General features: G+C 39.4%; 2 protein-coding genes and 1 non-coding gene across 3 annotated transcripts in view; 2 read left to right on the top strand and 1 right to left on the bottom strand.

Annotated features, from left to right (window-relative positions):
- Positions 1–26,630, bottom strand: part of Gpr39 (G protein-coupled receptor 39) — a 199,948-nt gene that overhangs the window by 135,733 nt on the left and 37,585 nt on the right. The gene's annotated exons all lie outside the window — the stretch shown is intronic.
- Positions 19,440–19,789, top strand: LOC101590144 (60S ribosomal protein L30-like). The gene has a single exon (XM_004626370.2). It carries the CDS (start codon positions 19,445–19,447, stop codon positions 19,787–19,789), a length of 345 nt encoding a protein of 114 aa, XP_004626427.1. The 5' UTR covers positions 19,440–19,444.
- LOC111815324 lies at positions 20,550–20,652 on the top strand. The gene has a single exon (XR_002820030.1). It is a non-coding gene; the product is annotated as a U6 spliceosomal RNA (small nuclear RNA).

Genomic DNA, 26,630 nt, shown 5'->3' with positions numbered 1-26,630 from the left:
TTCAAGAAACTCAAAACAACACTGAAATTCAATCTCATTCCAGCAAGAATGGGTATTATCACGAAATTGGAAACAAGAAATGGTGACAAGGCTGTCAGGGAAAAAAAGAGACACTTTTTTCATTGTTGGTGGGACTGTAAATTGGTACAACCAGTATGGAAGACTCCTAAAATAAAACTAAAACCAGAGGTTCCCTGTGACCCAGCTATTCCCTTTCTTGGTGTCTTCCCAAAGCAGTTGAAAGTGTCACACCACAGCACTATATGGACCCCTGTTCATAGCATCACAGTTTGGAACTGAGTCTTAGAAATAGCCTAGTACTGATCAATGGATGGACGGATAAAGAAAATACGTTCTTATATACAATGGAGCGCTACTCTGACATAAAGAACGATACACTTGAGACATTTCTAGATCAATGGATGCATTTTTTAAAAAATTTTATTGAGAAACAAATGGCAAAAAGACAGCTTCAAAACCAATTAGTAGGACAGTTTCAATAATTAATACTGTGCATAGTGTCGTCTTCATAGTGGTTATTCATAGTACAAGATGCAGACATGACATCCTATCCAAACACTATTAGTACAAATCTTTCTTTTTATTGAATTAAGAGAAAGTAGCTGTATGTCTATCTTAACTATTTTGGATATACAGATACAGAATGGTCCTTCATTTGTATCTCCCTTTTTTTGCTTAGTTTTGTCAGTGATGGGTATTACAACATAATTTTAATTGAAATAAATTGGATGTTTAAATATCACACTTTCTCTTATCTGAGAAATTGGTAGGGTAAATAAGGATTAAAATGCATAATGGATACTGGGGAGTAGAAAGAAAATGTTCAAAAGGAAAGGGGAATGAGGAAAGGGGAAGGGAAAGGAAAGGAAGGGAAAAGGAAAAACAAAGATAACCAAGAAAATTGGAAACAAACTTTTCATAAATGGAGTGGGGAAAGATGATTGAAGGGAGGGGAATGAGGAAAATAAAACAAGAATCAAGATATATATCTGGGCAGCCAAATAGCTCAGTGGATTAAAGCACTGTTTAGGCAGATACAGGGGCCGGAGATTCAAACCCTGAGCCTGCCATGCCGGCCCCTCTCCCAGGGCGCACTGAGACTGCAATTGAGACTAGGCATGGTGGTGCGTGCCTGTCAGCCCAGCTCTTGGGAGGCTATAAACAGGAGGATCATGAGCAGTCTGATCTACACAGACCCTGTACACCCTGTACACCCTGTGAGACCCTGTACACCCTGTACACCCTGTGAGACCCTGTACACCCTGTACACCCTGTCCTAAAAAAAGAAAAAATAGATATATCCCCTATGATGAATGTGCTCATTATGTACATCAAAAGTATATAAATAAAATTTTTAAAAGAACACATCTCCAAAAATCAAAACATTAAAATCTTTTTAAAAATCAAATCAAGGTATCTTTCATTTAGATCCACTAAATCACTCAATAAAATAATCATCCAATAAAATGTAAAAATAATGAGAGCTGTGCATGAAAGAGGCTGCACCTTTCTGGACCTAAGTATAGCTGTCTCTGAAGCCACCTGCCTGTCACCATGGCCACTGTGTACCTGTGCAGGCCAAGGCTCAAGCTCCAGACCTTCAACTCTCTCATCCAGAGAAAAACTTGGTGATTTGTATAAGCAGAGAATTGGTGATGCTAGACCTTCCTAAGGAAAAGGCAATGCAGAGACCTCCTATTACCAAGGAGTTCAGGTATGCTCGTGAGAGACACATTGAATGTAAAAAAACAACAACAAAAAAACAAAACTGTGAATGCTGTGGCAACATGAGTGAATACAAAATCCTTGAGTCCAACAGGCTAAATGAAAGGGAAAATTTCATGAAGGAGGAAATAAACTAACAAGATTCATAGAAAAGTAAGTAAGTCAAATACCAAGGCCCAAACCTTATTTAGTTGCCTGATCACAAAAAGAGGTACAGTTGGGCAAAGGGACTGTACCCTAAAACTTATTTGGGATGAAGACCCACTGCTTTGGGGACATCAGGAGCACTAGAATAAGGGGCTACTGCCAGTCCAGTCTAGTCCAGTTCAGTCCAGTCCAGTCCAGTCCAGAGAGATTCAGCTTTCCCCTGCTGGGTCCTGGTTGCTGTGTGTCAATGTTGTGCATTTAAATAAGGTGGTCTCCTTTGGTCTGGACTCTGCAATGATGGCTATAACCCACAGCAAAGTTCCCGACAAGGTCAGGAGAAGCCTGGGAGAGTGACCTGAAGTGGTGACATTGATGTGTCATTATCTTACACAAGGGTAACAGAATTGGGTTGGAACTGCCTCTAAGGAGAATATGACTTTCGTTTGACTGCTTCCCTTTGATTTTGCTACCATATCAGGGTCCCGCTGCAGTCATTTTCTGTCCATCATAATTCAGTGGCTCCTATTTAACAAAATATTTGACTTGATAATGACTGTCAATGAGAGATCATTTTCCATGGGAGACATGCCACCAAGATGCAGCAATTTAGGCAAAGTTATATTACTTCTCACATAAATCTGTCTCTACCATCACTAGATAGTTTTAATTGATGCTCTGCTTCAACATCTTTAACTTGTTAAGCCTGTGTCTAATAAATGCTGACTTGTGGTTTTCAAGGGCATGTCTAAATTATTTTCATCTTGATGACATCTGTTCTGGCTGCTGAACTATTATTTTCTTATATTCTGATTCCCAAAGGAGCAAGAAATCTTTTTTTTTTTTATTTTATTTATTTATGGGGGAGGGGCTAGCTCAGCCCTCCAGGGGGCAGGCTGGCTGGCATGTGGTGCTGGGGGATTGAACTGCGGTCCCTGTGCTTTGCTAAGCTTGTTCTCAAGTAGGTGCCTTAGACCACTGAGCCATCTCACCAACCCTTAAAGTTTTTTGTTTTTTTTTTTCAGAACCGGGGATTGAACTCAGGACCTTGTGCTTGCCAGGGAAGCGCTTATTCCACTGAGCCATCTCCCCGGCCCCAAGAAATCTTAATTTATTCTCTAACATGTAAAAATCAGAACCATTCTATGAAGGGTGAAGATCAATGAGTCCCGCACTTTCTCTTTCCATTGTCTGTGCCTTGTCATTATATTACTAAAAAAATTAACAAGGAAGTGGTTCAATGCCCTCTTTGTTGACTTCCCCTCTACCCAAGAGCCACACTTTTAAGGAAAAGAGGTTTAGTTCAGCTCACAGCCTCTGCCCACACTCAACAGGCTCCAAGGCAGGAACATGACAGCAGACAGGCATGACAGAGGGTGGCAGCCCAGAAGCAGAGGGAGAATGGAGGAGTGAGAGATAAGAAGGTACCCCTCCTGCTCATGCTTCCAGGGAGCCACCCCATCTAAGCGAGCTCCCCTCCTAACAGCACGGAATTCAGTCAGGCGTGTGGCACTTCCAAGATCCAGTCCCTTCAACACATGAAAATTTGGGGAGACATTTTATGTCTAAACCATAAAACATGCTAAGCAATCCATGAAGAAATTCAGGAAGACCCTGAAGTGCTTCGCGTTTCCCAAGTTTGCATTGAGAGAGCTATAGAAACAACTCTCCAGCATGCAGAGTTGAGCACCATGGGCCCCTCTGAACCTCTCTCCTCCATCTCTAATGATGGAAGGCATAAAATGAGAAATTCAAAGACTTGAGGACAGCACAGCAAGCACACCCATATGGAAAGAACTGAGAGCTGGATGTGGGATCCCCTGGGTAGAAATTCTAGTTCTTCTGCTTACTCACGCTATGTACTCACTCAACAGCTTGGAGTCTCCATTCTTCACTCTGTAAAATAATATCTGTTTGTAGATTTTCTTTGAAAAGTAAACACTTCGAGTATTTAGCACTCAGTATATAGAGCTGTCCTATTATGATCCTAATTACTGACATCAATATTGAGAGAGTTTAACACCAGATATCTCTAGGATGACAACCTTTTTATTTTCTAGGTACCAGCAATGTTTTCTGTAATTTTTTTTACTTCTTCCCTAACACCTCATACCCTATAAAATCTATGTCTATTTTTTCTATTTGTTAAAGATTGCAGTGACTTTTAAGAAAGTCATCAGAAAGCACATAAGTAGAAATCTCCATTAATAGGTAAAGAAGGCTGTGGTGTTTATACACAATGAAGTACTACTTTCCCATAAAAAAGGATAAACTTTAGTCATTTGTAGAAAAATAGATGCACCTTGACACCATGTTAAGAGGAATAAATCAGATATACAAGCTTAAATATCATGGTTTTTCTTATATAAGAAACCCAAAATATAGACAAATTAAAGAGCAAAATAAAAGTTAGATAATAGGATACAGGGAGACAAATCTTTTGCAAAAGAAAGTGGCCAAGAGAAGGAGAGAGAGGAAAGAGTATTCAACAAGGATTTAGATGTGCTATGTACAAGTGCCAATCCCCCACAATGAATGCAATTGTTGTGTACTATAAACATACTGATACCAAAAGCAAAATTGAAATAAAAATGAAGCACACATTTACATTTTATGTACTAATTAGTACTGGCTAAAGTTAAAGTCTTCATAATATTTCTGAAGGACAACTTTCACCAAAAGCTCTTGAGATGATACAGTGCCCCACCCATTCAGTTCCACTTTCCAGAGTTTCAGCTATACATAGTCAGCTAGAGTCTAAAAATACTCCCAGACATGGTAGTGTGTGCCTGTAAGGCCAACACATGGGAAGCTGACACGAGAATGGTTCATAGTTCAAGGCCAGGCTGGGCTACATAGTGAATTCAAGGCCAGACTGAACTACATATGAAGGCCCTGTCTCAAAAATAAATAAATAAATAATAGATTTTTAAAATGGAAATTTCAGAAATAAGCAATTCATAAATTTTTAAATTGTTAACCATTATAAACAGCAGGAATGCACTCCTTCACCCTGTCCTTCCTGGAATGAGTCATGTCATCATCCAGTGTATCCATGTTGTATATGCTACCCACCCATGAGCACTTAGTGTGCTGCATTATGTATAAGGTTCAGACATCCACTAGGGGTCTTGGAACATATGTTTTATGGGTAAGAGAGGCTACTGTATGTCATTGAACATGGGCATTGTATTTTTAGGGAGTTTATGATAAAGAAATACCAATGACTGTGCCAAAAAATAATAACACTTTTATTAAAGTTTTCTTTAATGATTATTGTGGTCACATTCTTTATTGTTCAAACTGGGATATATTTGAAATTAAATGGAAATGCTGGGCCAGGGAGATGGCTCAGTAGAATAAATGCTTCTCTGGCAAGCGCAAGGGCCCGAGTTGAAGCCCTGGCTCCACAAAAAACAAACAAACAAACAAACAACAACAACAAAAAACCCAACAATAAATAGAAATGCTGTTACTCACTAAAGCAGGGCATAACAAGTATAAACCAGAAAGCAAAAGAGAAACAATGTGAATGTTCAGCAGGGAGGATTTCCAAAATAAAGACTATGCAACCTTTAAAAGGAAATTCAGTTGTATCAAAAGGTGTGGCTGATATAGTCACTGAAGGAGAAAGCACAATGTTTAACAGTAATTATTTCTGTGTCGTGAAACGATGGGCCATTTTATTGATCTACATTTCAAAGAATTTACTAAATATGTACTACATTTTCAATCTCAAAAAACATTTACAATCTCTTATAGTCACACAGTTAAGATTTTCTATATAAATCAAACTCTTGTCTCACAATGTGACCTGTTCTCTAAGCCTAAGGTGAACTTTCTAAGCATTTGAGCCATTCAGAGCTAAAACGTTTATGCAATGTGTTAAACAAAGCTCAACCTTACTTCAGCATTTGCAACCCTATGCCTCCAAATATCAATAATACACATTCTTTCTTGACAGAGGTGACACAATAAAGACCCTAAAATTGTATCCTATCACACTTCAAGACTATGGCCTTTTAAAATGTCCTCAAATGTTTCTTTTACCTCCTGGCATAGGAAACATTAAAAAGACACTCTGTAATACTCAAATAGGTGGTTATTTCTGGAGCCCAACTCATGCCAGGTTGAAAGCTGGCTATTTCCTTGCTCTCCTTTCCCACCCGTGACAAAATTCTTGTGACTGTGAAGCAGAGATTTCAAATTACAAATCTACTACTCCCACCACTCTGGGAATCTTGAGGTGGTGACCTTATAAAGCACTGACATGAATACATTTGTAAACCTCTGGCCCCTGTGACATGCCTAAAGAAAAGAAATAAGCTCACCTCTCTGAGTGCGAGCTGCTTCCATCTCAGATGAATAAGGATCACAGCAAAGAGCTAAGGGTACTTTGTCCTTTCAAACTTCTTCAAAATAAAGTTTCTCATGAAAAAGGATGGACATTTTGCCCTTGAAGGGACTATAAAAACATTTTTCAGTAAAAGAAGAGTCAGAGCTCTCTAAATTGTCACAACTCCTGAAGAACAGTCAACCCCAATTCAAGAATGTAACAAACCAGGCATGGTGGTGCACACCTGTAAACTCCGCTCTGGGGAGGCTGAGACAGGAGGATCACTATGAGTCAGAGCTACATAGCAAGACCCTGGACCAAATAAATAAATAAATATTTTTTAAAAATTTTTTAAATGTAGAGAACTAATCTGAGATCCATGTTGCAAAATTTGCAAATTTGATTTGAAGCGTTAGGAGTTAATTGTTGAACAATATCAAGCGTGTAGCTGAAGTTCAGGGACATGACAGCATGAGAGAAAATGCAGAGAAAAGAGCCTCCAAAGCTCTTGACACAGAGTGAAATCAAACAACTTTAACCCAAAACCAAACTCCATATCTCCTTCTGTTGGTCACTACTTCTGGGAAAGTCTCCACCATTCTCTCATTAGCAAAGTTGGGAACTTCCAAGCTCTTTCTGACTTCCACTGCCAGAATCCAGTACCCACCAGGCCAAAGCCTGCTAATTCTACCTTGACAAGTCTTCTTTCTTTCTTCCTCTCCCTGCCATACTTGCCTCTCACTAGACATAAGTAGGGCTACAGTCTCTAATTTCATTTCCTCCAGCCTTGATCCAACTTATACTACACTACCACAATCTTCAGCCTTATAATTATTATTGTCAAAAATAAAACATCACATAGACTGGGCATAGTGGTGCACACCTGTAATCCCAGGGCTGGGGAGGCTGAAAACAGGAGGATCACTATGAGTCTAAGCTGTAGACTGAGACCCTGTACCAAATACATTTAAAAAATAAATAAAACATCACATAAAACTTACTCAGCCATTTTAAGTATACAGTAGTTTATTAATATTCAGTATCCTCATGTTGTTATGAGACAAAATCTAGAGATTTTCTACTTTCCAAGTGAAACTCTAAAATTCATCAAACTCTATTTCCTCTCATTTCTCCTTCCAGCTCCTACAAACCAACATTCTACTTTCTGCTTCTATGAATTTTTATTACTTGAGCTACCTCATATAAGTGGAATCATACAGTATCTTTTGTGAGTAGCTAATTTCACTTAGTAGAATGTCCTCAAAGTTGATCCAGGTTTGAGCAAGTGATACAGTATCTTTTGGGGAAAGTATGAATAATATTTCATTACACACACAATCCACCAGTGGACATTTGAGTTGCTTCATCTCTTGGCAATTGGGGCTAATACTGCTATGAACATGGGTGTATATATTATCTCTGAATATATGTCATATTTATCCAAAAATTGGATTTCTAGGTCATATGGTTCTTCTACTTTTAATTTTTAAGGAATCTCTCTAGTTTTCTATAGTGACTGTTTTCTATTATACTTACACAAGGTTCCAATTTCTCTACATTCTTTCCAATCTTTGCTATTTTCAGTTTGTTTGTTATGTTAGCCATTCAAACGGGTATGAGATGGCATATCATTGCAGCCTGTCATCATTGCTGTTTGAATTTGAATTTTTCTGATGATTAGTAATGTTAACCACTATGTCTAAGTTTTTATTCTCTACCTCTGGCCAAACTCTTTCTGCACTTAGAGCCTGCCTAACTCAATAAAGCACAAACCCATTCAGGATCCCCACAACCACACTACATTCATTTACCTCATACGCTTATTCAACAAATCTTCCACACCAGCCTAATTAAATGTTCCATCTTTCTCAAATAGATCCCAAGCCTTCTTTTCCTCTTTCAAATATTTACAACTCAAATACCATCTCCCTTAAGAGGAGAGCTTTGCTTTCACACTCGGAAGTCTGTGTTACTTCATGACTTCGTGCTTGCTTTCCTGGTCCGTGTCAGGTTCACGTTTTCTAGACCAACTTACTCTCAGGTCTCCTCTCACTGCTGAACACAAAGTTCTTCAGGCCATAGACTCAGCCCTGCTCGCTCACGCATCTCCCATGATGCTGGGAACTCGCTAGGTCTCTAAGAAACAGGTATTGCACAAAGGGCTTAACATTTTAATGTGTGGTCAGCTGACTAAGATCACCAAAAAGTTTACAGTATCAGATCAACAGGATTGCTCTCCCGTGTCCCGGGGAAGGAAAGGAGCAAGGGAGAAAGGTTGGTTTTTTTGGTTTTTGTTTTTTTATTTTTTTGTCTTTCAGAGTCATCCTAACTTCTTTGACCACATCATTTAACTTCCAACATTAAAAAAAAAAAATGAATGCCAAGCAGCTCCCATATCTAGTAATTGAACTGCTGCTATTGTATTTACCCTCCTAGTAGGGACAGGCTGACATTTAAATACTCCTCTTCCCTTTCCAAATATTAAGCACGTGCAGCTGATCACTTGGGTTCTGAAACAACACTTGATGGAGCACATTTCAAATACAATTTGGGAAAAATATTCAATTACTTCACTTTCATTTTCCTCACTAAATGGTAGCTTCCCTCCCAAGTTCAATTAACCGCACTGGAAATTAGAATTCACAGAAATGCACTTCATTTAGATTTACTGGAAGATGTCAGACACCAGTTAATTGGCCTTGCAGCAGCACAGCCATGAGGTGCCTCCTGACTGGGCTGCCCAGTGTTGACGTGTAGCTGTTCTTGTTAGATAGCATTGATTGGGCAGCTCATCCAGTGCTGGGGGCCAACCAATGGTGGACAACGTTCTGACACATAAGTCAGATGTAGATTTTAAATTACTTGTGTGCATCCTATGGAGAGCTTTAGCTTGGGGTTATCAGGGTCTGGGTTCTGTGGCCTGAAATTCCTCATTCATTGGAATGAATGGATAATTTTGCCAGATAATTTAACAAACATTTACAGAGACCCTACCCTGTGCCAGGCACTACTTTGGATACCTCATTTATTCAGCAAGTGATTAGTCTCTTTTATATGCCAGGTATTTGGCCAGAGACTGGAAGATACAACTCCTCCCCTCAAGGAATCTAGGAAATGACTCCTATTTGTGCTTGGCTACCTGTGGAAACTCCATGTTCAGCAGTTTGTGGTATTTTTGAGAGTCACTAGAATGCTGAATCCCAATTAATTCCAATTTTCTAGAAGAGTCAGATGTCTATACCCAATTAGATAGGAGACCGGGTCTCAATTATTAATATGGTTACTGTAATAGGGATAGAATAAGTTGCCTCAAATTCTGTGCATGTTATTGACTTGATTTCAAATTTGTAAATTGCTGGGATTAACTCTCTGGTACATTATGGTTTCAAATGTCTTTCCAAATAGTGAGACCACAAATCAGCCGTTATCAAGGAACCCATACAGGATCACTTCTTCATGAGACAAGAAGAAACATGCAAAGAGAAAGGTGACTCACATTTGCTGACTGACCATAGTATATTATACTTAACATTCTTTTGCACCTGGGGATGAAAGACAGAAAACATTTTAGGCTTTATAGATGCTAATTTTATTTATAAAAAATTTATTAAAAGGACAAGATATAAATGAATAAGTGTGGCTATGTTCCAATAAAACCTTATTTCAAAAAGGGGTGAAAGACAGGACATGGCCTTGGGGCCACACTTGGCCAGCCCTCTTTTGTCCACCTCCCATCTTCCCTGTGCTGCTCCAGCTTGCCTCCCTGAAAAGCCCCTCCCTGCACTTTCCACCTGCCCTTAAAAGTCCTACCCGATTCTCTTCCCTTCTTTCTAGTCATGTTTAAGAAACTTCCACCTCCTCCCAGTAATGCCTGACAATCACACCGCTGGCAGGTGAGCCTCTGGAGCACACTTAAGGATACAAACTGGAACAATCTCCGTGAAAGGATCTGGCAGAGGCAAGCTGTCCCTTCGTCCCCACAAATGACTCTTCTAAGCCAAAACACCCTGTTTACCACTGAGGAAACTATTTAACCTTTAAGTTACTCCAGCCAGCTTCATAATGTCTGCTTTTCCTCTGTCCCTACCTTGGTTGTTTTCTTTCCATATCCTCAATGCCCTTGGATTATATCCTTAAATAAATATTAAAACATAACCTTGCATCAGATTTTGTTTTCCAGAGATGCTGAATCAAAAAACTGGTATACCAGGAGGCTCCGGGTACGAGATGTGCTGGAATACTGGATGCCCAAAATGAAAAGGCCAGAAAGCAGCCCTCCATATCCAGGACTAGTTGGATGTACATGTGGCAAGGCTAGAGCAGTGTTTTAGATGCCTAGACTGACAGAAATCTGTGCTAACTGGTGATGGATCATGAGGTTCCACGGGACAAGACAGATGGGCAGGAAGCTAAGGTGTTGTTATATATCCGAACACACATGCACACCACACACACACACACACACACACACACACACACACACACACGTGAGAAGGTTGACATCAGTGGCCATTCATCCAGCTTCCAGCTGTCACTTTACAGACTTGAAGTTCCACAGCCAGAGTATGGGTTAGTGAAGTTCTCTGACTCTTTTGCTATCTCAACAGCCCCCTAAAATTGAATGTGTACTTTCTTGCTAAAGATATGGCAAGTTCCAACACCATTTATCGGCCTGGAAATCACAAAAGGTAGTGGAAGGCAGGCTCAGGAGGAAGGCAGGCTCAGCCTGCTCAGGAGGCAGGCTCAGGAGGAGATTAGGTCTCCTGAGGAAAAAGACTACCACACTAGTGCAACTGAATGTTGAAAATGTAACTCTGATTCTTCCTCCAAAGGGACTTGAAAACATTTTCCTGGGAAACAGCTACCAAGAAAGAAGAAAACTAAGAGACTTCAAGAAATGTTAACTACAAGGGCTGAGGTTACTCTACTACAAAAAGCCCCCAAAAGTGCCATCACAACCATTGAGTTATAGCAAAGGAAATGAAGCATGTCATAATATGGTTTTAGACCAAGCCATACTGTGTCAAAGGAATCTACTCACCACGCTGGGATTATTTGCTTTGTCACTCCATGTATATCTGACATAGATACACTTCCAATGAGCAGAACCCTCGCATTTATTCCCTGATGAGTAACAGCCATCACACTAATATGAGCCAGATAAAATTGTACTCTTTTCTGCAAAGATGATAAATTATGTGTAATACTGCATTCCTAAAGGAACTGAGATTAGTGTCATACCCAAAAACATGAATGAAGCAGAGATAGCACTGTATATCACATCTCTCATTCACCTGACTGTCTTCTGAAGAAACCAGATGGGTCAGAGCACATGACTATAAACTACTATAAAAACACTCAAATGATACTCTCAATGTCAACTAATTAAATAGATATAATAATTTCTTAGCATCTTTACAGAAGCAGATCCACAAGAATTCTGGCACAAAACATATAACCACTGAGTTAAGAGCTGGGTTTTTTTTTTCCAATGCCTTTTATAGCAATGAGATCAACATTCATTTGTTTTTCCACGGCAGGAACCACAGTACAACTTCACTAAAAGAGTGTTAGGGTTATTTAACACTATGGCCAAAATGTAGCCCTTGGGGAACTTCACTTTTTGACATTCTACAAAACAATCACATTTGCCCATTATATTGATGCTCTTTCTAATTGTGCTCAAAGTGGGAAGTGGGTGGGACACTTTACTAAAAGGGGTTGTGAATGTGACACATGGGTGATCGACTCCATAAGCACTTATATCCTGACAAGTCTGGGACATTTTCAAAGCCTCCATGACTTCAGCACCCCTCAGAAGTAAAAGAAAAATGGCACCTTGATGGTTTCTTGGATCATAAAGCAATATTTATGACAGATCAGAAAACACCTCAGATGAATTTATGTGATGACTCAGGAGGCTGTCAGAGGAAGAGGCTGCCCCGGGTCCAAGCAGCAGCAGCAGCTGCCCTGACACCTGAACTGTGTGTTACTTTGCTTCCTCAGCTAGGCAGATACTGCTTCTCTCCGCTGTCTCCCACACACTTCCCTTCCATCATTATAGAGCAAGAGCTCTCTCCACTTGCTATATGATGCTGCTGTGTCTATTTCCATGTCTGTCTCCTATCATTATCCAGTGCTCAGTCTCAATGAGCACATGGCTCCCATTTTACTCAGAATGGAAGCTGGTGTTTTCACATATGAAGCTAATAGGAATTTATAATTTGCATCACTGCCCATCTCTCTCTCTCTCCTCTCTTCCTTTCCCACTCTGAACTTGTCATGTTTCTGGTGCTCCATCACCCAGGCCTCTCCCTGATGTTAGGGTGTCCTGACACCCTGTGGTGCCTCTGCCTCAAAATTCCCTTAGACATCTTCATCCCTTACTCCCTTGAGGCTGTTTCAATATCACCTCACTAAGACCCCTGTATACTTTCATCCCTCCCTCCACAGTTCCCCCAGGGTCCCCCAGATGTCAGCTTCTCACCTCTGCTCTACCTAAAGAGGAATATTATGAAGCACACAAGTATTATCTCCCAAGCTCTGAACCTCAGAAACAAACACATCCCAGCTTCGAGTTGCCCACATCCACTCGTGACTGTGGCCCATACCAATGAAGAGGCCATGACTTTAAAGAAGCCATGCTGCCTTAGATAGTCACTGTTTGCCTTTAGCGCACACTCCGTCCCATCCAGTGAGTTCTCATCATTTCCCAATACTCAAAGAGCTTGCATTCCTTGTTCTCTGCAAACTAGTCAATTGATTTGATAGTGGGCATCACTGTTACACACTTCCACCTGTCAAAGTGTTCCTTCCAGTAGCCAAGACTATGAGAGTTGAATGCAGCTGCTTTGAGAGAGAGAAACTGGAGAGAGACAGTTACATCTGGCTGCCTTTATTCCAATCTGTAATTGGGGCTTGTCTCTGGTGGGAGCACTGAAGAGGCTCCCATTAACAGTAATGGGCCCTCTGGATGTTTTGGCATCAGACCCAGCTACTGGATTCAGACGTTCCCAGGAAGAGCAAAGGTTGCTGAACTCACTTTCTAGGGTGAAGAAATCACTCTCATTAGTTATTTGATTCTACCTCTTCTACCTCACCTGCATAACCAGAAGGTTGTTTACCTATACATGCTGTCTTATTAAAGCAAAAGGAAGCACAGGCCTCCGTCTCTCATCTGCTTCTAAAATGTGTTATTTGTGATTCAATTTCACATGGCCTGCAGAGGCAATAAAGGGCAAAGGGAATTACCCTGTAATGCATTACAAAAGCACTCCCCATACACCCACACTTCTGAGGATAACAATTTGCCAATATAACCTTTAATTAAATGAACAGAAATCATGCAGACCCTATGGTATAGGAAGTCACTAAATAGAAGGAAATTATGTATGAGTTGCCCCCAGCCACTCGTTTTAGCTTGAATAGGATCTGTCAGTAGGAGTTTTAAAGCGCTCTAAGCTAAATGTGGGAAGCAACTCTTTCCCCTATGTCAGCCCTGTGATGAGAGCTGGCAAGGCCTCTGGCTGCACCCACTGGGATGAAAGGATGTGCCACCTAGAGGTGGTGCACAGGGAACAAAGGGCGACACGCAGAAAGCAGAAAGACCTCAGTCCCACAGACGGGCCCCGAGGTCTTTGTATCAGTTCAGCAACTCTCTATAAGGACAGACTTGCTCTAAATTCAGAATCACTGTCAAGGAGACAACAGTTAGCATCAAGCCCAAGGGCAGTATTTCTTGGCTGGACGGAAGCAACACTGTAGATAAAATCCATTAGTTGCCTACAATTCTGAAATAACAACTTATGTGACAATGTGCCTTATGTGGAGAAAAGGAAAGACAAGCACAGTCCACCCCCCCCCTTTGTTCTGATTACTTAGGCACTGACAGAAGCCTAAACTTTCCCATCTTTAGTTCACAACCCACATGCACACTATGGTCAGAATGGCAGCCTAAAGTTCATGTATTTTCTTCTGTGCAAAATCCTTTTGGAAGAGCCTGGGTCTACCTGAAAGGTAGGACTCAGTCCCCAACCTTACGCGCCAAGTCCACTCACCACTGCAGTCTTCAGTGCCATGACACTTATTCACATCTCTAGCCTCAGTCAAGCTCGAGCTGCTTCTGTGTCTGTCTCCTGTGTCTCCATTCACAATAAGCACTCTAAATGCAATGTTTCTGTCCCCATCATTTCCCCAAATTTGTAAATTTCAGATGCTCTCTATGAACCAGCCCTAGTCCTATTCCTGCCATGAAGCCTTACCTCACTGGAGTTATGATCACTCTTTTCTCTTACAGCTTCTCTCACACTGTGCTATAACTTCTGGTCTACAAGTTAAAGTTTTGGAGGACAAGAAATGATTTACCATTGGATCTGAATTATATAGACATACACAGACAGACCACAGGTACTTGATGAAAGTGTGATGGGTGAAGCTTAATTTGGGGAATTGTTTATTTTTGTGGGACTTGCACAAAAATTAGCTTGATTTCACAGATAAAAGAATTTGCCATCATTCCAATGTAGTGTTGAGAGAAAGAATTTTTAAGAAGACTATTTCAATAGCTGAGGCTTTGAGAAATGAGAGTTAAATGGCAAGGCATCAGTGGGGATGGGGAGAGATTTAACAGCTGGATTTTATTAACTCAGCACTACTGGATACATAATCTAATTTCTCCAGGGAAATTCTCTGAGGTTTAAGAGAAAAGTGGAAGCAGATTCGCTCTAAAAGGGTATGAAGAGTTAATCAATGTAGACACTTTTTGACCCGAGGGTCTGAGTTTCATTCCAGTTTTCTCTAAGAAACCTTCCTAACTGTTCTGGGCCACTATATTCATTGCCTTTTCTGATGTTAGTACCATGCAGCTCGGTGCTAAATTATACATCATCTTTATTACCTACTAGAATTTCATGGGCAGTAACTGCTGCTCACCAGCTTGACTATGGCAAGATTACACCTGAAGTTTCTAAATGTCCCACAGAGGCCCACACCTAACTAGGTATATTGTGCTCAATATCTACCCATAGTATGTGTTACTTCTTTCTCAGGTCCCAGACAGACTGACACATTGTCATGGCTCCACTCAACTCCAAGTGAGACTAAAAGAAATTTCTTGTGGTACTTGTCGCTTTTAGTATCTCTTCAACCCCTAAATAGCCTATAAAGATATCATTGTAACACAGTAACATGCATAAGAAGCAGTATTAGGTGCTAAATTGCAAAATATTAGAAAATATAAAACAAAGTAATTGGTTAGCATTGTCATATAAGAGTTCATAGTCCACTGTGTGATAGAGAAGTCCTACATGGGACTGTCCTGCTTCAAGGTTGTATATGGTGAGATTTTTGGACTTATGTGCAAACATGAGAAGCATAGAATTCTTTATCCTATTTTTAAAATATAATCTAATTTTTAAATGTTTTTTTATCATATTCTGTAGGGACTTAAAGTTCAACATATCAATACTTGATGAAAAATACCTGTTCCTTATTATGCCTAAGATGTTTGAAATGCAGTGAGATAGTGAGGCTAAGATTGATAGCCCAAATCGTTTGATAATAACAATAAGCTTGTCTTCTGGATGGTTAACAACCTAAGTTTGCAGACCAAAATTAGAGAAAAAGGAGGGCTACAAGGAAAGCCAACATTTTGGCCCTAGCCTTCTAAGGTCAATTAAGACTCAGGACATATGAGAACTTGTACTGTAACGTCATGTACCTCGGTAGTGTCCCAAATTTTCTGATCAAGAAGATTATGGGGCCAAAGAGGAAAGTGATCGATGACGTAGAGTGGGCCTAAGGAGAGTCACATGGGGAGAAGACACTCTCTCAGGCTTTCACAGAGAGCACACTGGCCAAGCAATGCCCGTGACTCATCCACATGGCTGCACTGATAAAGGTTCTACAATCTGAGGTACAGGATCTCAGGACAAATCCTGAGGGCATTTCACTGACCTTCTCAGACCAAAAAGCTACAACTCTTGTTGCATAGGTCCTGCTTTACCTTGGTCTTAACCATCCAGTAGAAAAGTATGAAGTCGAAATATAAGAAATAAAGCCATGCTGTTAAGTTGAGCTATGGGGGACTCAGGTCAATAATTTCTGACATTGCCAGTTAAACAGAAGACCCAATGCTATTATGGGCTACTGGACTCTTTTGGAATATTTTGCTGAGTTTACACACCTATCATATTCAATAATGGAACTTAGAAAAAATGGGGTATACCGATGAATGTCCATTTTGTGTCTGTGTATTCAAAGTGGTTTGGTTAGATATATAGTTGCATTCTGTTAATGAATAGAATGATTTGTTCTAATGGTGTTTGTAAATAGGATCACAAGTCCACATCTTGTATAGCAATTAACCACTAAGAAGAATATATGCAGTGTATTATTTGTTGAAACTGTCCTTCCGATTTGATTTGAAACTGTCTCATTGCTATCTGTTTATCAATAAAACTTTGAAAAAAAAAAGAAAAATTATATATTAGGCAGTAACTTAAGTCAGTGAAACATGAAGACATTTTTTAAACATGTTTTACAATAAGGAAAAATAAGGAGGAAAGAAAAATGATCAAAGTACTTGAAAAACCATAATTACAAAATAAATGTAAAAAAGCTGAAAATCTTAAGTGTACGCTCAAAAAAAAAAAAAAAAGGAAAGAAAGAAAGAAACATAATAACAGTAAAACCTTGGGTATGCCCGCTTAAAAAAGTTGTTAAGATGTCAAGTGCTATATGGGTACAAAGTGAACTCTGTTCTCTAGACATTTTCAACAAATAAAAAGCCCTATATTTCTTTATCAATCCTCCATCTAAAACTTTATAAGCTTGGAGAAAGTACCTAAAAACAAACCTACTAACTAACCTGCATACAGTAGGAGTTCTCACTTGGTTTTCTCTATATACAGAGTTTCCAGAAAAGAGGTCCAATCTGAAGGTCATACTGCCCACTTTTAATTATCCTGAAGGGTAGGTGCAGCCATTTCTCAGCAGACACCAGTGAACTTAGGCAACCTTGGCCTCAAAAATTGGCTACAGAGCAACAGAGTGTTCTGGAGCCTCCCTGACCTTTCCTGCAAAGCACATTTCATTACCAGGCAGAAAGGAAACAAACTAAACCTTAAGAAAATAAAGTCAGAAAAAAGTACAGTCTTAAAGAAAGAACATGCTTTTTTGCCTTCTTTCTCTCTTTTTTAAAGTCTTGGTGGTGATCCAGCTAAGAAAAAAATGACTCTCAATAAGACATCAATTCAAATGAAAATTATTAAAACATTGACAAAATATTTGAGGTACTTTACCTCTGTCAGTAACAAATAGTTCTTTAATCACTCAGTTAAGAAATGGACCCTTCCAAGTCACTTTTAATGTTTACGCACAGCTCAGAAAGACCCAAGGTCAAGGGTATGCTCAGCATGGGTAGCCCAGGAAAGACTCAGCTCAAGAACTGCCAGTGCATCATTGAATGATGACATAGAAACAGGCTTTAAGTTTTAGCTTTCTTTTAAAAATTCTCTTTTTTCTCACACTATAAAGGAAATATTTTTTCATTACAGAAACAATGCTGCACATGCATACAGAAAAAAAGCAAAACATCATACATACCTAAAAGGGGCCCAAGTTTAAGAAACATTTACTTTATGTTGGTGACAGTTTAGACATATTATATATACTACCTAGTTCTACCTACACAATCACTTTGATTTGATGACGCTAAGTATCAGAGAGGTTAACTCATCTTCCTGAGGGAATAGAGTCAAATTCTAAATCCTCTGTCTTTATTTTATCTGATCTAATTTCTAGTCCTAAGCAGTAAGTAACTCTCCTTCAACAACTAGAACTACTGTAGTAGTCTGGACAGACCCCACTTATACCTGGCAAGGGAGATTCTCATGCCTTTTCACCAGGTCAACACATTCTTGGGAACCCAGGGAATCATTGGGAAACAGTGAAGATATGACAAAGACCGCAGGTGCACTCTATTGCCAACACCACCAGGACAGCAGGTTGGAGAAGGGTGACGTGAGGCAGGAAAAGCTGTGTTCTATGGTTGACATTCCCTCCTGTGGAGCTTCACAGTGAAGTTGTTCTTTCCTGAGCCACAAAATACAGCAGTGTGTGGGAAACGGTACCCAGAGATGTTAATCAGAGACCTTGTGCTAAAGGTTTCTATTTGGGACTTTTGCATGGATACTTGCTGCCTAACATGTACCAAAATTCCAGACTCACAGAAGTAAAAACATAAAGCACATTGTTTTCAAAACAGTTAAGGTATACTGAGCCATAGCTTTCAATGAGACAGTGGAATGCTCCGGAAATCCAAGTCCCCAGATGTCAATCAAAAACCAACCCTGTACACAAACTCATCAAACAATAAAGCTGTCTTGAACCATAATCTTTGATATACAACTAAACACCGAAATCTTTCCTTGTATGTATAAGATCTCAACCAAGGGGGAAAAATCAGTTCAACAGGTAACATGGTACCAGGCATGTGTGTCACTCTTCATAGATATGCTCTTCGAGAACTATTTCAGCTTTCCTCTCCCAGATGCTATGTGAACTATGTGATATTTAATTTAATACCTACCTGACTACTAGAACCTGTGATGGTCCCTTACTTCTTTTGACCCATGGAATGCAGCAGAAAGACTCTGTGTGAGTTCCAGGACCCAGGGAAGAAGTAGTCTTATAATTTCTGTGTGCCCTTGATTGGAATGCTGCCATAGACAATCATATAACAAGCTGGTCTGGCCTCTGTAAGGTAAGAACATCCATAAGCCTGGTGTCTGAAGCTTAAGCCTCCAAATGTACAAGAGAATTTGTGGTGGTCTCCCAGCCCTAGCCATCCTGAAGTCGAATGAATGAGGTCTGGTAAGCCAAAAAGGGAATTAATGAGCAACTCATAGGGTCATAAGAAATGATAAATTTTTATTGTTTCAGGTTATTAAATTTTGATGTGCTTTATTATACAGCAATAAATAACTAATAACTAACATTAAGCCTTGTTTTTGTTGCACAGCCTTTCTTGGCATTCCTAAAAGGCTTACTTTTATAAATTGAGTTTAACATCTCAAAGTAGTTCTTTCTCTTCTTATGTCTCTGCACACTGACACATAAACTTAGTTAACAAATAAGACTTTTTTGGCACCTTTCTTGCTTCCTGTCCATCTTGGTGGCTGCTCCTGGTTGAGCGCCTTCTGCGCCGAAGGCAGGAAGATGGTAGCCACAAAGAAAATGAAAAAATCTCTGGAGTCCATCAACTCTAGGCTCCAACTTGTTATGAAAAGTGGAAAATACATGCTGGGGTACAAGCAGACGCTGAAGTTGATCAGACAGGGCAAAGCAAAATTGGTCATCCTTGCCAACAACTGCCCAGCCTTGAGGAAATCTGAAATACAGTGCTATGCTATGTTGGCCAAAACTGGTGTCCACCACTGCAGCGGCAATATTGAACTGGGCACAGCATGTGGACAATACTATAGAGTATGCACACTGGCAATCATTGATCCAGGTGATTCTGATATAATTAGAAGCATGCCAGAACAGATCGGTGAAAAATAAACCAAGCAGAATTTCTCATTAATAAAAACTGCCATAGCTTGTTAAAAAAAAAAAAAAAAAAGACTTTTTTGGCAAAGTAGAAAAGAGATGTCTGTGGTTAGAGAAAAGTCTGAGAGAGGACAAGAAGAAGAGACTCTCTGGAAGTGTCCATTAATAAATTTTGTATTTATAATAAGCAAGAATAGATATGGTATAATCCCTTCCTGGGGACTCAGACCACCCCAGAAGAAAAAAGTCCACCCTGCCTCCTCCTGGTGCCTTGCACAGGGCAGCCAAACTGCCCCTTGGGTGGTTACCTTTTCATTTCCTCTTCTTCCTTCTAATTGTATTTGCCATTCATAAAAAATGGTTCAGCTGACTTCTCATTTACTCCATCCACCCATTTTCACATGAAGGCCTAGGTCCTGAAATGTTCCTTGGGCTCACTGACTGATGGATTTTGTCGTCTAAAGTAGAGCTGGTACGAAGCAGCTTCTTCAACATATATTGACTGAATGAATGAACAAATGGATGAAATGGGGAAATGAATCTATGTTCACAGTGTAAATTCTAGAAATGAGCTCATGGGGCACTGGGGAGATAGCTCAGTAGGATAAGCTTGCCTGGCAAATGCAAGGGCCTGAGTTCAATCCCTGGTTCCACCAAAAAGAAAAAGAAATGATCTCATGTCAACTGTAGTCTTAGAGAATTGAGAAGAAAGGTTGACAAAAGAAAAATAACATTATTATAAACTGGCACATTAAAAAGAACACTGATATGCATGCTTTGGCAGCACATATACTAAAATTGGAATGATACAGAAAAGATAAGCATGGCCCCTGTGCAAGGATGACATGCAAATTCATGAAGCATTCCATACTTTTTTGTGGAAAGGAAACACACACATACACACACACACACACACACACACACATATACAAGATAGTTAAGATAGCTATACAGCTATTTTATCTTGATTCATTGAGAAGAAAGGTTTGCACTAATATTTTTTAGATAAGATGTCATGTCTGCATCTTGTCCTCTGGATAAATACTACAAAGACAATAATATGCAACGTATTAATTATTGTAACTGTCCTACTAACCTGTTATGAGACTGTTTCATTGTTATTTTATGTTTTTTTCTCATTAAAATGAATTTTAAAAATATAAAAAGTTTAAAAAGAACACTGATATCCATACTTACAACTTTCATAGCATGTATCAGGCACTATTCAAGTGCTTTGCATACATGCAGTTTTTAAACCACACAAAGCTCTATGAGATAGGTAGTTTATTACCATCATTTCCATTTCATGAGTGAGAAAATAAAGATATAGAGAGATGAACAATTTGTTTAATGTCACCCAGCTAGTCCCTGACTAAGCCTCAGCTTGAACCTAGGTTAGCTGACTTTAGAGTCTATGCTATTCACCCCTTTTCAGTTTCTCACAATGAAATCATCAAAGACTACAGTATGAAAGAGCAAATACAGCAGTCTGTGACATCATGCACCTGTAATCCTTAGCAAACTCCTGTCTCAAAAATAAATGGGTTGGGGATGTGACTCTGTCTGGGCTCTGGGTTCAATTCCCTGTACTACAAAACTACAACAACAAAAGTGAAAGTCAGAAGAGTTGGGGGAAAATGGAGGAGCAGGCAAGAAAGAGAAACACTTTTGCTCATTATGGTAGAAGTCTTAAAATTAAGGTATAAAGTGAAAGCAATAAGGTTTCAAGTGGTATAGAAATTAATTATTCTTCCTATTCTTTTCCTGCAGAAAATTTCCTGCAACCAACAGTCCTTCCCATCAGTGGGAACAGACAGAGATACTGCCTGTTCCTGAAGGAACAGTTTCAGTTCTGTGCAGGCCTCTAAAATTATTCAAGCAACACCCTTGAATAAGAACCGAGGGCACCCACCCTCTTGAGACACAAGACCTGTGTTCCTCAGCTCCATCCTGCCACCTACTGCTCCCACACCAGTTCACGCTACCCCTCAGAGCAACTTTCATGAGATCCTGCAGGCTGGCTGGTGTTCTCCTCACCTAGCTTGTGAGTATCTATGACAAATAAACTACTGCCCATCTCATCTGTCCAGCACAGAGGATTATGTGTTCAGCAATACCTATAACTCTAGGACAGGAATCCCTTTTTTACCAAAGGGTAACTAGGAGGCAATTAAGATAGCCATGAGAATGAAGTAAAAAGAAAATTCTAGATGGACCTGTGGTGCTTTTACCTCGTTGCACATTGGCCCCAAGCACCTTGAATGTGGTCTGTGCCATCTATCAAGATCCTGATGTAAGAAGGCTCAGAATGAAAGCCTGGGGACCTCACTAATTTGTGTGAGAATCTTAACATGTTTCCAAATATTCTACATCCCTTGGTGCATCAAGGTGACATTCCTGGGACAACAGCTACCATGAGAGCCTAGACACAAGGTGCTTAACAGATACCTTTTGAATTAATACAGCAACATTAACACTACTTTTAGCAAATTCTTCATGACGAAGCTCTTTGCAAATATTCCATTGCCATTAAAGTGGTTATGGGGAAATTACTTATGACAAAAAGCTACATGAAAACAGCAAGAAATTAAATTGTATATGCAATATGCTTTTCACTAGATGTTTTTAAAAAGCAGAATGTATGAGGAAAATGACCAAAAAGCTACAGATTTAAATGATTACAGCAGTTGTGTTACCAGGCTGCAATTATTTTAAATGTTTCTTGTTCTCGCTATTTTCCAGATTTTCTGAACTGTGGTATGCTTCTTTCAGACTTGAAAATATGCAATAATATTTTAAAATAAGCTCCTCTTCAGCTAGAATTAAAGTTGTGGCCAGTTTTCACATGGCATCTCCTCTAGTGTGATGCCAACATCCAGAAAGCACTAGGACCAGGAAAGAGCAACTGGTGGTGGGGGAGAAAGAGCCAGCTCCAAATGCACCACGGAAGAGTTACGAGTTGGAAGCCAGAGCTCAGAGAGCTGGTCCAAGCTCTATCAGAAGTCACTTTTGTAATGCAAGCAAGCCCCTGCATTTCTCAGAACCTCTTTCTTTATATGCAGAATATAGACTACTACTCACAATGGTCTCAAATTATTATTCCTGGGCAAGAGCGATCAAAAGAGCCAGATGGTTCTGGACTGTTGTTGGCAGGGTCAGCACTCACATTCTCTCACCTCATACATCCCAGTTGCCCCTCAAAAAAAAAAAAAAGAAAAGAAAAGAACAGCACAGTCCCAATACTCTCCCCAGGCCATTCTGCCACCAGGGATCTAAGGTCCCAGGATGCTCAGTCTGTGCCTGCGAAATCCAGAATGCCTTTCCAATCTGTTTTTGGCTTTTCTGATTCCAAATCTCAAAATTTATGCCCAGAGTTAACTATGCTCAGCAATTATGAATCTTTCTCCTGGCTAGGGTTACAGACTAGTACCCTATTTTTTTAAATTAGTTTTACTGAGAAACAGCAATGAAACAGTTTCAAAACTGATTAATAGGACAGTTTCAATAATTAATACATTGCATATTGTTATCTTAATGATTATTCATAGTACAAGATGCAGACATGATATCCTAGTAAATGAAATTTAAAATGTTACTCTTTCAAAAACAAAAAAGTTAAATAAAAGCAAAGAGATAGTCATTATTGGCAGAGTTTTCAAATCTTTCCTGTTTTTAGCACTCATTTGAATTATCATTTTAGCTTCTCTTAACTCTTCTATCATGATGGAAAATCTCAGCTTCAGCAATGACTGGCTCATTGATCAGGGCCAGATGCATATTCTACTCCAATGCCTTCTTTTTCTCTAAAATAGCATCTTTTCTCCCCATCCGGTCCAGCCCAGCAACGAAGGGTGACTTGAGCTGACCTTCACATGAGCCAAATCTACCCATAAGAGAAAAGGCACATCTGTGGTTTGTGGACTATCATTTGCAGAACATGAACAGACAACACGTGAGAAAAAACACGTAAGACACATTACCCTAAGAAGTCCCTTCACACTTTGTACTGTGTGCCTGCTTTGTAGAGTAGAACATAGGCACTGGACTAAAGCAGCAGTCTTTGAGGGGCTGGCAGTAGGAATGGAGATAAATTCCTAGGAGGCTACAGTAGAATCATACAGAGGGGTTTTTGATGTTCAAACCATCTGTGTTAGACACGTTTCTGTCACCATTACAGAACACCTGAAATAACACATAGACAGATAAAGTCAATGTATACAGGCTCATGGAAAATATAAGATGTGGTTAAGAGTAAATAATTTGAAAGATGAATTAATAAAAACCCGGAAATAGTAAAATTTAAAAAAAATTTAGAGAAATAAGAACAAAACTGAAACCAAAATAAAGAAAATGAGGCATTACTAATAACACAGAAAAAGACCATGGTAGGCAAAATGAGAAAAAAGAAACAACAGTGTACAAAAAGTATGAAGGGACAGAGAGAAAATGAATAGGAGTATTTTCAGAGTGCATAAAAGCATATTTAAAGATATTATTCAATAAATATCCCAATGGGGGCCAGGGAGATGGCTCAGTGGAATAAGTGCTTCCCTGGCAAGCACCAGGGCCAGAGTTCGATCCCTGGTTCCACCAAAATAAATAAATAAATAAATAAATAAATAACCCAAAGAATAAAAGAAGCCAAGAACAGAAAAACAAATACTTTTAAGACCACAGAGCATATAGAACAATTTTTAAAAAACACAATTTAGCACATTTATGAGATAAAAATCTTTGGCCATCTGGGCATCACTCGCTTTTGATGGGGCAAATAAGGGGTTAGCAGCAGAAAATATCATTGTTTCATTTAGTGCCAGAAAATGGTGGAGTAATATCACTACATCTAATTCTCTGAAAGGGCCAGTGAGATAGCTCAGTGGACTAAGTGCCTGTTTAGGCAAGCACATGAACTGGGATTCAACCCCTGGCACCACATGCCCCACCAGCCCCAACCCCAGGCACACTGAGCCAATGACCCAGATTGAGCATGGTAGTGCATGTCTGTAATCCCAGCACTGAGGAGGCTGAAAATGGTCCAAGCTGTGTAGTGAGACCCTGTACCAAATACATTAAATAAATAAATAAATAAATACAGTGAAAAACAAACTATGACTTAAGAAATTTATATCTAGGCCTTGGTCAGAGGATTATTATCTAGAATATATAAAGAATTAAAAAATTTAGATCTCATCCAAACTAAAACTCCCAATCAAAAATGGGCAATTGAAAGTAATAGACATTTCTCAAAAGAAGATTACAAATGGCCAACAGATACATGAAAAAAAGTTCAACACCGTTGGACAGTACAGAAATGTAAATAAAAACAACATTGAGATTTCATCTAACTGCAGAAACAATGACTATCATCAAGAACTCCAAAAGCAACAAATAATGATGAGGTTGTCGGGAGAAAAAGAATTCTCCATTGTTGGCTGGAATAGAAATTAATGCAACCACTATGGAAATTCCTCAAAACACTAAAAATAGAAAATCTAGGGGCTGGGGAGATAGCTCAGTGGAATAAGTGCTTGCCTGGCAAGTGCAAGGTCCTGAGTTCAATCCCTGGTACCACCAAAAAAAAAAAAAAAAACCACACACACACACACACACACACACAGAATCAAACAAGTACAATGGGCATAGCTATGTTGCAAGAAAATCCATTTGACCGAGCTATACCTTTTTATACCTTTTCTGGGTATACTCCCACAGGAGTCAAATATATATTATTACAATGATACATGTAAACCATGTCATAACAGCACAACTCATAGTAGCTAAATTTTGGAAGGAATCTATATGGCAATTAGTAAATGAATAAAGAAAAGGTAGTATATATACACAATGAAGTACTATTCAGCCATAACACAGTATAAATTTGAGTCATTTGTAAGAAAATTGATGCGCTTAAGTCCTTAATGTTAAATAAAATAAATTAGGCACAGAGAATGATGCCTAATATCACATGATTTCTCTTACATGAGACTTTCAAAGTATAAATAACTAAATAATGTCAAAAGCAAAATAAAAGATAGATTATAAGAAACAGGGAGACAGATTTTGTAGGGATAGGTATAGATTTTGGAAGTGGAGGGCCAGGGCAAGGGAATTAAAAAGATATTTATATATATAGATATAGATAGATAGATTCATATTCCTGTTAATGAATGCATTTATTATAATGCACAAACAGAATTTTATATCCAGCAAAAATATCATGCATTATAACGATAAACCAGTATATTTGAATATGTTAGAATTTAAGATATTTTTCCAACTTAAAGAAATTATTAGAGGAAGAACTTTTTATGTACTCAAAAGATCAATGGAAAACAGTTATCAAAGACCTCATAAAAAAGACTGAATCTATCAAAATGTAGCACTAAGACAAAAACAAGTTAGAATTCATGATAAAAATCTGTGTTCTAGGAGTGAGTGAGACAACCGGGGGCCGCAGGATTCTGAACAGACCCAGAGGGCAGGCCCAGCGAGTGAGTGAGACAACTGGGGGCCGCGGGATCCTGAACAGACCCAGAGCGCAGGCCTGGCAAGTGAGTGAGACAACTGGGGCCCATGGATCCTCATTCAACCCAGGCTGCAGGCCCAGCAGGGAACCCTTCAGCAGAACTCCCTGCAAAGAGGCTAGAGGCAAGACCCACCCAGCTGATAAAGGAGCAGAGCATATTCCCAGAGAGACACAAAGGGTTCAACTCTAATGTCTGCAGCAGAAAGAAATGGAGCACACAGCCAGAACCAAACAACACCCACATGGAGGAATCTGAACTTCATAGATCCAGACCTGGTGCTAAGGTAATAACTCTATCTAAGCTCTACACCAAAGGTCAGAAGACAG

The sequence above is a fragment of the Octodon degus genome, unplaced genomic scaffold (genome assembly GCF_000260255.1).
Source record: "Octodon degus isolate 3935 unplaced genomic scaffold, OctDeg1.0 scaffold00014, whole genome shotgun sequence".
NCBI classification, from domain to species: domain Eukaryota; kingdom Metazoa; phylum Chordata; class Mammalia; order Rodentia; family Octodontidae; genus Octodon; species Octodon degus.
The sequence above is the reverse complement of the archived record's forward strand: the minus strand, read 5'-3'. Positions and strand labels throughout refer to the sequence as shown.

Bases quoted from the DNA above. Each gene is read 5' to 3' on its own strand.
- LOC101590144 (XM_004626370.2), top strand. From the start codon at position 19,445: ATGGTAGCCACAAAGAAAATGAAAAAATCTCTGGAGTCCATCAACTCT.